We start from the raw sequence: 12,617 nt of genomic DNA, 5'->3' as shown, positions 1-12,617 counted from the left end.
CAAGAACATAGTCAAGAAAAAAGGTTATGATGGCCCCCCCCCCCCCCGCGAAATGATTAAAATGTTTTTTTTTTTTCAGTGTTCCAGATTTGAACGTACATTTAACCTTCTATTTTTAACGTAAAAAGCTGTTGAGCCTCGTGAAAACAGGGCAACATTTCAATTATTGGACGTTGCTAAAGTAACATTATTACGCTTCAATGGAAGCAACACCTGAGATCTTGACCTCAGACGTCTCGTCCATTTTCTACATCATTTGCCTTTCCTTCAAGCATATTGTTTTGTGGGAAACCGTCTTGCCGCCTACTTCTGCATATATGATATTCTCTTAGATCTCGAAAGGTAATCGCATAGTCTGCGTTATGAGGGATTTAAAACGCTGTGCACGGACTAGAACAAAATCTCTCAGGGAATTACTTCAGTTGTTAATTGTTCTGTCTTTTTCAATCGATACATGGGAGCCACTGTAATCTGGTTTTATTTGTCCAACAGACTAAAGAAGAAGCTTCTTTTTTTTTATCTTCGGAGAACGGGAATGTATATTTACCAGATTTCTTTCTTCTTCCGCAGTAATCCGTGCAGGTGCAACAACTTCCACAGTTTCCTTGATGACACTCTTGTTATCGTTTGTGATTTACAACTTACAATAATCGGTGAGTCTATTTTCTTTTACTTTTAAGTAAATTCTACTATTCTTTTTCCGCAATTTTGGAGGATTTTATTCATGGTGTTCTTTCCTTGATTTTCCTTATGTTTTTGCGTCTTGGATTTTGTCGCGCATAAAGATGGTATGAAGTTTAGTCTGAAAAACTTGGACTCCTATAAGTTGTGTAAAGATAGCCAGAAGTAGTCTCATATTGCACATTTTACTTGATATCACAACTGGTATTTACAGGGTCCATTAAGGGTCCATTTTCTACATTTCTGAGCCCATATCTTATGAGATCCTTAAAAAAAAAAGACTCCTCATGAAACAAGCTGTATTTATTAAGAAAAAAGAAATTCTTTTAAATTTGAGGGAAAGGTCATTTCGAAACGGGGAAGCGAATTTACAATGGTTAAGCAGAATCCAGAAATTCATCGGGAAAAACAGAAGGAAAAGTGGGAAAAGCAAGCTAGAGAAAAAGAAACACTTACCTTCACGATTTTTTCGGCTCGGGCTCGGGCTCTCTCGCGTCTTTTCTCTTTTTGGCCGTGTGATGAAGACTCATGTTTCTCAACGTGTTGCGAAATATGTTATAAATTCCCTTTTGTTGTGCAGTGCAAGATTTGATTTAAACAAAATATGCAAATCGAAATCCTGGATGAAATCGCGGACGAAAGCCCGTAGAAACGTCAGCACTCTTCTGGAGGCCTTTCCGATTATGACACAGGTTCCCAAAACATTTCAGCCATATCTCGCGTTCTTTTTAATATTTGCAATTTTTCGCGGAAAATTAATCATAACTGCTTTCTTTAACTAAAGAGTGAAAAAAACGAAATTTTGACAATTTTGACCAGATTTTGTCGACAGTAACCTTGATGTATCGACTTCCCGCAATTCTAGTTTAGTTTTAGTTAGTTAGGTTTTGTGTTTATTGAAAAAAAGTGCAACTTGCAGCTGGCGGGCTGAATTGCGTGTACTCAAAATAATAATGTTAAATAAAATTAATAAATATATATAAATTGAATAATATTGAAAACGTGAATTACAAAATTGGATTTAATCTATGTGATCTAAATATGTGTTATAAAAAAGGGCATTATATCTCTAAGTCTATTGGAAAATATAGTTCATAATTTATATATCAGGATTCGTTATAAACTCCAACTGAAAACGGTATAAAGGTGTTCGTAAATATAAAAGTCATTGCTCTTGTGAAGACAAAGACTCCAATTTGTCTAAGATTATATCTTGGGCTGTGTCTTTCTGGTAGAAGATTTCCAAAGTTGTGATTGGGTGTAGTAACAATGTCATTGAATGGTTTGTCACATGCTTTAAAATTCCACTGAGGTTCAAGCTGACCGCGTTGTTGATGTTGGGGTAGATGATTGCCAGAACATGCTTTTGAACCTGTCCTATGGCATCTGATAAGTAGGCTAGTAGTGCAAAATGGAAAGCCTGACAGCTGTACTCCAAAACAGGTCTTACGCAGGTCACATAAAAGGTAATAATGTCTTGTTCAGGGACTTTGGCGCGTTTTAACTGGACGATAAAATATAAACGTTTATTAGCCTTCTTGATAATATTGGCCACGTGGTCATTCCACTTCAGGTTGTTGCTAACGGTTAGTTATAGTATTCTAGCATTCGAAACTACTTCAAGCTGACCAGAGTCGCTAATTAAGCTTGGGAAATTGTTCGCAGTTTTTGGAGGTCGCGAGTTCTTTGCACTTAGCAACATTTAGCTGTAGTCTGTTAGTGGCTGACCAAGTTTGGACGCTGCCAACGGCATCATTTATCATGAGTAGGAAAGCTGTTGCGAATGCCAAAACACCAGGCTGTCTTTCGCAAACTTCACGGTTTATTCTTTTTTCTTATTCACCGTTTTTTGATCACGTACCGATTTTCTTTTATCACTGACGTGCGACACACCCTAAATCCTAGACAACGATGATATATGGGCTGATTAATTGGTTCTATTGTCTACTTTGAAATCACAAGAAAAGAGATCACTTAACGCCAATCACGGCTTATACTATTTTGCGAAACGAAACGAAACGAAACGAAACGAAACGAAACGAAACGAAACGAAATCGGGTCAGATGAAATAAAACAAAAGGAATAATGCAGATATATTTTCAAATAAGGTAAAGATAACTTTCACAAGGATTTTGGAGTAATCGTTCATTAATAAGAAGGATTTTTATTCATTTCGCAAAATAGTAATTTTAGGAGAGTTACTATTTTGCGAAATGGACCATTTTCACTCTGCGGTGACAACGTGACCTCTTTCATGTCGCGAAAATACATTTAAACATTACAAATTAGTATATAACCGAACATTTTGGCCTCCTCTTATTTCTTAAACCGTATTAAAATATATTTCGCAAAATAGTAATTTTAGGAGAGTTACTATTTTGCGAAATGGACCATTTTCACCCCTGCGATGACAACGTGACCTCTTTCATGTCACAAAAATACATCTAAACATTACAAATTAGTATATCAACGAACATTTTGGCCTCCTCTTATTTCTTAAACCGTATTAAAATGTATTTCGCAAAATAGTAATTTTAGGAGAGTTACTATTTTGCGAAATGGACTATTTTCACCCCTGCGGTGACAACGTGACCTCTTTCACGTCACGAAAATACATTTAAACATTACAGATTAGTATATCACCGTACATTTTGGCCTCCTCTTATTTCCTAAACCGTATTAAAATGTGTTTCGCAAAATAGTAATTTTAGGAGAGTTACTATTTTGCGAAATGGACCATTTTCACTCTGCGGTGACAACGTGACCTCTTTCATGTCGCGAAAATATATTTAAACATTACAAATTAGTATATAACCGAACATTTTGGCCTTCTCTTATTTCTTAAACCGTATTAAAATATATTTCGCAAAATAGTAATTTTAGGAGAGTTACTATTTTGCGAAATGGACCATTTTCACCCCTGCGATGACAACGTGACCTCTTTCATGTCACAAAAATACATTTAAACATTACAAATTAGTATATCACCGAACATTTTGGCCTCCTCTTATTTCTTAAACCGTATTAAAATGTATTTCGCAAAATAGTGATTTTAGGAGAGTTACTATTTTGCGAAATGGACAATTTTCACCCTGCGGTAACAATGTGACCTCTTTCATGTCATAAAAATTCATTTAAACATTACAAATTAGTATATCACCGTACATTTTGGCCTCCTGTTATTTCTTAAACCGTATTAAAATGTATTTCGCAAAATAGTAATTTTAGGAGAGTTACTATTTTGCGAAATGGACTATTTTCACCCCTGCGGTGACAACGTGACCTCTTTCATGTCACAAAAATACATTTAAACATTACAGATTAGTATATCACCGTACATTTTGGCCTCCTCTTATTTCCTAAACCGTATTAAAATGTATTTCGCAAAATAGTAATTTTAGGAGAGTTACTATTTTGCGAAATGGACTATTTTCACTCTGCGGTGACAACGTGACCTCTTTCATGTCGCGAAAATACATTTAAACATTACAAATTAGTATATAACCGAACATTTTGGCCTCCTCTTATTTCTTAAACCGTATTAAAATATATTTCGCAAAATAGTAATTTTAGGAGAGTTACTATTTTGCGAAATGGACCATTTTCACCCCTGCGATGACAACGTGACCTCTTTCATGTCACAAAAATACATTTAAACATTACAAATTAGTATATCACCGAACATTTTGACCTCCTCTTATTTCTTAAACCGTATTAAAATGTATTTCGCAAAATAGTAATTTTAGGAGAGTTACTATTTTGCGAAATGGACAATTTTCACCTTGCGGTAACAACGTGACCTCTTTCATGTCATAAAAATTCATTTAAACATTACAAATTTGTATATCACCGTACATTTTGGCCTCCTGTTATTTCTTAAACCGTATTAAAATGTATTTCGCAAAATAGTGATTTTAGGAGAGTTACTATTTTGCGAAATGGACAATTTTCACCTTGCGGTAACAACGTGACCTCTTTCATGTCATAAAAATTCATTTAAACATTACAAATTTGTATATCACCGTACATTTTGGCCTCCTGTTATTTCTTAAACCGTATTAAAATGTATTTCGCAAAATAGTAATTTTAGGAGAGTTACTATTTTGCGAAATGGACTATTTTCACCCCTGCGGTGACAACGTGACCTCTTTCACGTCACGAAAATACATTTAAACATTACATTATAGTATATTCTCAAAGATCTCGGTCACCTCCTCTTTAATGTAGTAATTTCTAAACTAATTGAATGTAGTAATTCCGAAAAATGTTTATTTTGCGAAATGGATTATTTACTCTCGGCGGGCGTCAACGATGTTGCCATTCTCGTGTCACACAATATGTATTTGGTTGATGCAGTAAGATTTTGTCCTCTTCTTATTTCATAAACCATATTTAAATACATTTTGCAAAATAGTAGTTTTTGGCAGGCATACCATTTTGCGAAACGAAATATTTTTATCCTTCAATGACAAAAATGTCTTTCTTTTCGGGTCAAAAATTTACTTTTAAACATTACATTATGGTGCACTCCCGATCTTGGTCACCTCTTTATTTCCTAAACCGTATAAAAATATATTTCTTTAAGTAGTAATTTTGGAAGAATTGCTACTCTACGAAATGAATTATTTTTACGCCATGATGAAAAATATTGCCATTCTATTGTCAACAGTACATATTTGATTACTTAAAAGATTTACATATGCTTTAAAAATTGCAAATTTACTGGAAACCCAAAACCTGAGAAAGTTTAAAATGCGATTGAAATACAGTAGAACCCCCCTAACTCGAACCCCCCGGTAACTCGAATGAGATCCAATTTCCCTTGGCCCAATTTTTCAGTCATTTACTATCAGCTAACTCGAACAATTTATTGTCTTCTTAGGAAATTTGAGCTGGCTGAGTTCTACTGTAACGACTGAATAGACTAATGTAGAAACAAGAATTGAAATACTATTAATTTGTTGAATTAGGTCTTTGTGTAATTTTCGCCTATTTCAAACTTCAACATTGCAAGAAGCAAATCCTTGTGACCGTCTTTCAAACGCTGCTTTACACTGTTGGTGACAGTTATCAAGCCTCTCCAGAAATACGGGTGCCTTGGAAGGATACAGCTCTTATCAATGCAATAAAACCTCTTTGCCTTTTTTTTATGCGTTACGACCATTTCAACATTGCCGTTATCGTCTTTTTTAGGGTAGCGATAACGCTCCTCGTGAAGTAGAACAATGTCGTAGGGCGCTATCTGTACTCTCTTGGGGAACTCATTTGTGCAACCGGTGCATGTTCTTGCATTCGAGTAGTCATGAGTAAACACCACATAAAAGGGCTCGTCATTCTGGTAATACTCGATGTATCTCGTGGGCTTTGGCACCATAACGTCATAAGGGTCTTCTTCTGACACGACTGGCACCTGGCTTACGTTATTTTTCCCTCTTCTTTGTTTTACTCGTTGATTCGGCTTTTCCTCAAGCTGTTTAGAGAGGTTTGCGCTGATGATTTTTCCCATTTTGTTAGAAGCTTTCTTGTAAGTGGTGATGAAACTTCGCAGCTTACCAATCTTCTCAGCGACAACAAGGACGTGAGGGCACAAACCACCACTATCACGGAAAGATTTGCAGGTCTTGTCGCACGATATCTTCTCTTTCTTTGTTTTTACTGTGTAACTGGTATCAAACTCAGTGACGCAGAAGTTTGTATTTGCAAGTTCTATGATCTTATAATGCGACAGTATGATTTCCGCCCTCCTCCATATATCTTTAAGCTCATAAGAAGGAAATTGTAATGAGAGCTGGCACTCGACAAGGCCTATGGACAATTTTCTAGTGATGGCCTCATCCCTCCTTCTGCTGGGAAGGATACAACCAAAGACTTTTTTTATTTTTGCGTCGCGTTGCTGGGATGTCATTTGTGTCCACTGTAATGGATCCACCTCAAGGTGATTATAGTCTGCGGACAGACGATATTCTCCCATCTGATAGATGGCTTTAACCAGCTCGTCTAAATGAGGCTGCACTACGCGTTTCTCAATGAGATCGTGTATCGTCACCTGATCAGTTTTCTGTCTGGAAATCTCCTCTTTTATGACATTGTTGTATGCCTCGGTTCTCTGGTTTTGCCACTTGTTTGGCGGGTTTCCAAGGCCAGCAGCAACACGAACAGGTCGTAACATGCATTTCTTTATACTCTCAGATAAAGGTCGAAGACGACCTTCACTTGAGTGAAGCCATTTGGTAAATGCCTCTGGCCATTGGCCCTCAGTAACCTTCAGCTCCTTATCAAACTGCTCTTCAGAGGTACAATCTACAAGACCTATAATCCTTCTCCCATCATGCTCAGAGCCTAGAAGCTCGCGAGCTATTTCCGTTTGCTTTGGTGACGGTACCTTCAATTCTGTTAACTTCTTTAATATGTTTGTTTTAACATGGTCAAAACATCGGAGATGGATATTTGTGTCACTTGAAGAAGTTCCATGAATTGGAAATACCTTCTCGAAGCCTGTTTCCAAAGGAGTTTCTCCGTCAGTTCCATAGGTTAGATTACAGATGCCCTTCCTCTTTAAATTTGCTGCTAGGTACTCGTAGTCCTCCATTTCCCTACTCGTGCTTGTCATGATGCCTGCCAAAGTAGTTGGGTGTTTATCGCGTGCATTTCTATGAACAAACATTGGATGTGGGAAAGTTAAAGTTGTCAAATAGAAAGGTCCACAGTTGTAAGTCATATCGATACCGCATTGAGATTTGGGACTGGTTCCTGAACAAAAACTTTTTAACCATTCAATATGCAAATCTTTCGCTGCGAATGTGTTTGGGGAGGTATCTTTTCCGTGGCGAAGACCAAATGAAACATCTTTTACAAAGTCAGAAGTTTGCAGTTGAGTAACTAATTTGGTAAAATCGGCTGCTTTTTGTGGTCCTGTACTCCGAGAACGAATGCGATTTTCTATTTTGCTGGCCTGGTTGTATACTTGTTTTCTGTTACGTGGGATGTCGGACACAGATTTGACATTAGAAACACCACCTGCATCTTGCTGTACTTTTGTGATTACGTGCTTTGCAGGATTCTCTTCGGCATACTGTTTTATCCTCGTAAGGACGCTTGGTTTTGTTCGAAAAAAAGCCTCTTTGTGATGTTTCACGTTTCCATGGGCCTTTCTAGAAAATAGCTTTTCTGCTTCCTCTGTTACTTTATACTGTATAACAGCATATCGTCCAAGCTCCCCTTTGCGGTGGTCATGTACCTTAGTTATAATACGGCAAAACTCATCTGAAGAAGCATGCCAGCTGTAATGACGCTTGACAGAAAAAATGTGGCTTCCTTCAGGATTTTTTCCTTTTTTACGTTTGCTGACTCTTGATACGAGATTCACTGGAAAAATCTACCCTGACAACTTCGGTGGGACAAGAGTGACGCGCGTATACTCCGTTACCATCCGTCGTCAAATCTCCTTCATTAACGATGTTTAGATCGACAATAAAAATGGCCGACTCGGTAACTCCGTGTGCCACCTTGCGGCAGACTTTCTTAGTGTCAAAATTACCTGCGATGCAGATATCTATAACTTCTTTTGTTGAAAGACCCTTCTGAGAAACTTTAAAAACAGGTTGCCCATTGATTTTTAGGCCTAAAAAGACAAACGAAACACAGAAAATAAGCAAAAACTCTTGATACTATTTGCAGCCATTTTCTCTATCATTATGGGGAAATATAGTATGCTTCGTACGAAAATATATTTCAAAATACCTTAAATGAACGCCTACCAATTATAAAGCATTTATACAAAACTCCTTCTTAAAGTGAAACACGCAAGGTGTTTCAAAACCGTCTGTTTCTTCTAAAATCTCAATTCTGATCGATTGAATCAACCACAAAGGCTCTGGGCAGTTGAGAGAAAACTAAACTTGTGGTTTCTAAAAAACCTTTTTCCAACTTCTCAAAATTCATCATTTCAACTGTGGTCTCTTGCCCTTCCTTTTCAATTTTGTTTGTTTGTTTTGTTTCCTTTCTCTTTTCTAATCTTTCTTTACCTTCCTGAGCTTTCTCGGAGTCGTCTTCATTGCTGTAGGGATCGTAGTTATCATTGTCGGAGCCAACTTCGGGCTCATCTTCTTCAGACACGTTAAGGCTGCTCGAAGAAGATACGTGAGACCGCCGCCGTCTTTTTTTTTGGTGTAACGGCGATGCTATTTCGACTTCAGTTGACCTAATCGTTTCCATATAAAAGAAACAAATAAATTAATTCGGTGGGTCCTCTATCATTAGCTTGTAACAATTCTCTTCTTATGTGACGTGTAAATTCTATTCGGAAAAGCAAAAACTGAGTGTTCCTGTTTTCTTAAGATACTAATGGAGAATACAAAGGTTAATAACCGAAAAACAGAAGTCCCGCTTAGTTTTTTTTGGCACTTACGTGGACCTTTTCGAGGGTCGTTTGGAACATGAAGGGATTCCGCTATCGTCTTCCATTTCCTCTTCCAGCTCGCGGGCTGCACTTAGGTTAACTTTGGTCTTGGAGAATGCATTCGTTTTGGCTCTGCGTGTTTGAGACTCTATAAACTGCTGAAGTTTTTTGTAAATAGCGCCATCTGTGGAACCCGTAATATCCAGTTCATTCACGGGCTCATCTCTCCTCATGGACGCCAAACTGATGCTCACAGAACTTTTCACAGGTTCGTTTTCTACCAGGCCTTTGCCAATATGTATATAGCTTTCTGAGGTATGGACTACGTCGGAGCCATCACTACTGCTGAGCACAATCATTGGAACAGATAGCTCTGCCCTCCCTACACTTTCTTCGGCACCGCTGTTGCCAATCGGTGAGCAATCATCTGTGAATTTCACAGTATCAAGTAAGGCAACATTGCATTTATGCAGTTTAATTCTCATGTATTTCAAATTCTGACAAACCCCACAATAGACAGTCAGTAACTTCCTTAAAAAAGTACGTAATTTTACCGTAGTAGGGTAACTGGCGTTCGTTGAAATGTAAAACCAAATAAGCTTTCTGTTCAGACATGAATGAGTACAGTTGCATCAGGGAAATGTATTTAACTTAATGGTTTGTACAGGAAAGTGCTAATCTTAAACGACGAAAATCGACCACGGTTTTGTAAGTGACGCTTTAAGGTAAATACAAACCGTGCTTTCAGTCAAACTGTATTCACTACAATTCTCGCTCAGTATATGAATACCTGAAACTCGGCTTTAAGTTGGTGGTAATTAAGCAAGCTATTATTACATCTGTGCCTAAACGATAAGATTGCATACCATTTCTCTCTATTAATCCCAGCTCTTTACTAGTCGAAGATGGCGAAACACTGAAATGAAAGAAAAATTATTTTAAAAACGAAACCCCGCAATATCATCTGTTGGACAACCTGTTCAAAGTTAATTTCAAATATATAGATGGTAAATTTGCTTTCTCAGGTCCAGGGGATACCGTGTTCGAAAGTAAAGTTACTTGGACATCAAGCGATATTCATCTATTTCCTCTGCTACACTTTCGTCGGTGTAATAACAGTAAAGGATAATATTGTAATAATCATAAGAAATAGGACTGGTACCTTTCATTTTCGCTCATTATAGAGAGCGACTGCAACATATAATTTTTTACACCACTAGAAACCAGGCGCTGCCATATCCAGCGACAGACTCCTTCGCATGCCGTTTCCTCTTCTTTTACCTCTGAAAATACTTTGAGAAGGCCGGTGCCTTTACCACCAACTTCGGCGGGAACAGGATGGGTATCTACAATAAAGAAGCAGTCGCTTGCAAGGCCAATTATGAAGACTAATGGCTCACAGGTGTAGATGGCAACGCAAAAATCTTTTTTCGATAACATGGAAGATAAGGCATGGACAAGGTTAGTCTGCCCTTTTTGGGAGAATACGAAGTCGCTCTCCAAGATTTCTTCGGAAAAATCGTACTTGCCAACTTCAGCACCAACACTCCGTATCAGTTGGTACGCCGACAGAACATCGTAGAGTTCCTCACAATTCCTGTATGGATTTACCACTCGGGGGAACTCTGTGATGACATTTTCTGCCACTTCGCAAATATTTTGCCACAGCTTCTTACTACCCCCAATTGCTTCTTCTCGGAACTTACGTATTTCATGAGCAATTTTTACACATAGAAAGGCACAGGCATTAGTTCCATCATTATCCGGAAATTCTTCAGGTACCTTGTCACCTCTGGATACAATCTGTGCAACCCTTCTGTCGTACTGTTCTAGGCATGAGGCTTGACTGACCTATGAGGAATAAAGTTTGACTTTCACACAAAGATGAATAATCTTTACTGTAATTATTTTTAACATTATAAGTTTATTTTAGCTTGTTTTATCTGATGTTCGAGGGCTTTTTTAGGAGACAAGGACGACAAGACTGTCACCACGCATTGGAAATATTCCACTTTCCCAACAAATACTTCTCCAAATTCCTTTTTGCCAGTAAGATAATGTGGTTTTTAATTTTTTTGTGTCTACAATTGTCGTTTAAAAAATGGTTTTTAAAATATCTTTGTGAAACGTATTTCCATGCCAAATCATCATGTGAGAGAAAAGAACAAGGTTGTTTGCAGAAAGTTAAAATGGTATATTTTGATAAACTGCAGTTTTGTAAAATTACTCTCTACACGGAACACTTCGCACTCTTCAGGAAATTTGCAAAGCTCGATTACTGGCTGGGTTACATTAATGACCCTTTCACGAACATTTTCCTCGTTCTTGACAAGATTAAAAAATATTACCCTTTAAAAAATACAAATGACTAACCTTCAAGGGGATATTAAGAGTAGACATGGTAGATCCCTGGCTGATCATGGAAACCACTTCTTCAACCTTTGGCCGTTTATCAGGGTCAAATTGAGCACACTTAAGCCAAATCTTGTTGACCGAATACCAGTCAGTAGCATGCTTGTGTTGATATTTGCATGGCTCCGTTGGCAATTTTCTCGTTATGAAGAAATGCTCCAGTGCTTGCAGAGGTGTTTTTCCCTCTCTTAGGGCTGCTTGTATCTCATCAAAGTAGGGATACTTGACACAAGGGTTCAGTAATACAAACAGGGTCATGCCTAAAGACCAAATGTCGGCTCTCTTAAGATCTTCTCCTGATGCAAGCGGTAAACGAATCGCTTCAATCAGCATTTCTGGGGCCATATATACCGGTGTTCCTCGATTAACTCGAGCAGTTTGGGACTGCAGGATGGAATTAGTTTGTATCTTAGTGGAGCGGCTTTCACCGAAATCAGTTAGCTTACATAGCAGAGGGCGCTGTTCCCAGCCTTCTCTCTGAGCACTTGTAGTCAGATCACAGTAGTGTTGATTGGTGACCAAGATGTTAGCCGGCTTTAAATCCCGATGGGCGACATCTTTGTCGTGCAGATATTTAAGACCCAATGCTACATCCTTGCAAATGGTGGAGATGACTTGAGGGGTGACGAAACCGTCGCAATCGGAGCCCTCAAGAACACCAAGAGATTCTGCAAGGGAGCTAACTTTTGACTCGATACCGAATGGTTGGAAATCGAAATACACATACTCGAGAATAAGGGCGAAGGGATTGTTGCAGATTCCCTTGAACTTCACAATGTTTGGATGTTTCAACTCTTGAATGATTCTTGCTTCCTTTACAAACGTTTTCTTATCCAATATGTCCTCGCCGAGCAATTTCTTAACGACCACTTTCTCTGCAGCGGCTGACTTCCCACCCGCATCAGGAACAGTCTGCCAGTTAGCAGTGAACACAGCACCATAAGCGCCCTTACCAATGATTTCCTTGTTTGTCAAACATTTGAAATCATGAACTGGAAGACCTGAACAGTCGATGGTCTTGGGCTTAAGAACAGGAAATTTAAAAGCCATAATCTTGCCTGATTTAACAGCACACAAAGCGAGCACAAAGCAAACTTCTTGCAGCACGTGGAACTTGCGCAAATGC

General features: G+C 38.2%; 2 protein-coding genes across 2 annotated transcripts in view; one reads left to right on the top strand and one right to left on the bottom strand.

Moving 5' to 3' along the window:
* LOC149044044 (roundabout homolog 2-like) overlaps positions 1-12,617 on the top strand; it is a 44,570-nt gene that overhangs the window by 27,638 nt on the left and 4,315 nt on the right. The window contains exon 6 of the mRNA XM_089209076.1: positions 571-653. Within this exon, the coding sequence (XP_089065202.1) occupies positions 571-650 (80 nt within the window). The 3' untranslated portion in view covers positions 651-653. The remainder of the gene's footprint in view (positions 1-570; positions 654-12,617) is intronic.
* LOC149044045 (uncharacterized) lies at positions 8,016-12,541 on the bottom strand. The gene is made up of 6 exons (XM_089210826.1): positions 11,453-12,541; positions 10,242-10,930; positions 9,946-9,995; positions 9,089-9,506; positions 8,706-8,881; positions 8,016-8,302 (listed from the first exon to the last, which is right to left on the bottom strand). The coding sequence occupies exons 1-6, from the start codon at positions 12,539-12,541 to the stop codon at positions 8,016-8,018; spliced, it is 2,709 nt and encodes a 902-aa protein (XP_089066952.1).

Source organism: Pocillopora damicornis, chromosome 6 (assembly GCF_964200805.1).
Source record: "Pocillopora damicornis chromosome 6, jaPocDami1.2, whole genome shotgun sequence".
Classification (NCBI taxonomy): Eukaryota; Metazoa; Cnidaria; class Anthozoa; order Scleractinia; family Pocilloporidae; genus Pocillopora; species Pocillopora damicornis.
This window is presented reverse-complemented; position numbering and strand designations above follow the sequence as displayed.

Excerpts from the sequence above, each read along its gene's own strand:
- LOC149044045 (XM_089210826.1), bottom strand. The coding sequence starts at position 12,541 with ATGGCTTTTAAATTTCCTGTTCTTAAGCCCAAGACCATCGACTGTTCA. Across the intron at positions 9,996-10,241 it reads ATAATGAGCGAAAATGAAAG|TGTTTCGCCATCTTCGACTA; the intron begins GTACCAGTCCTA and ends CTTTCATTTCAG. Across the intron at positions 9,507-9,945 it reads GGGATTAATAGAGAGAAATG|ATGATTGCTCACCGATTGGC; the intron begins GTATGCAATCTT and ends TGAAATTCACAG.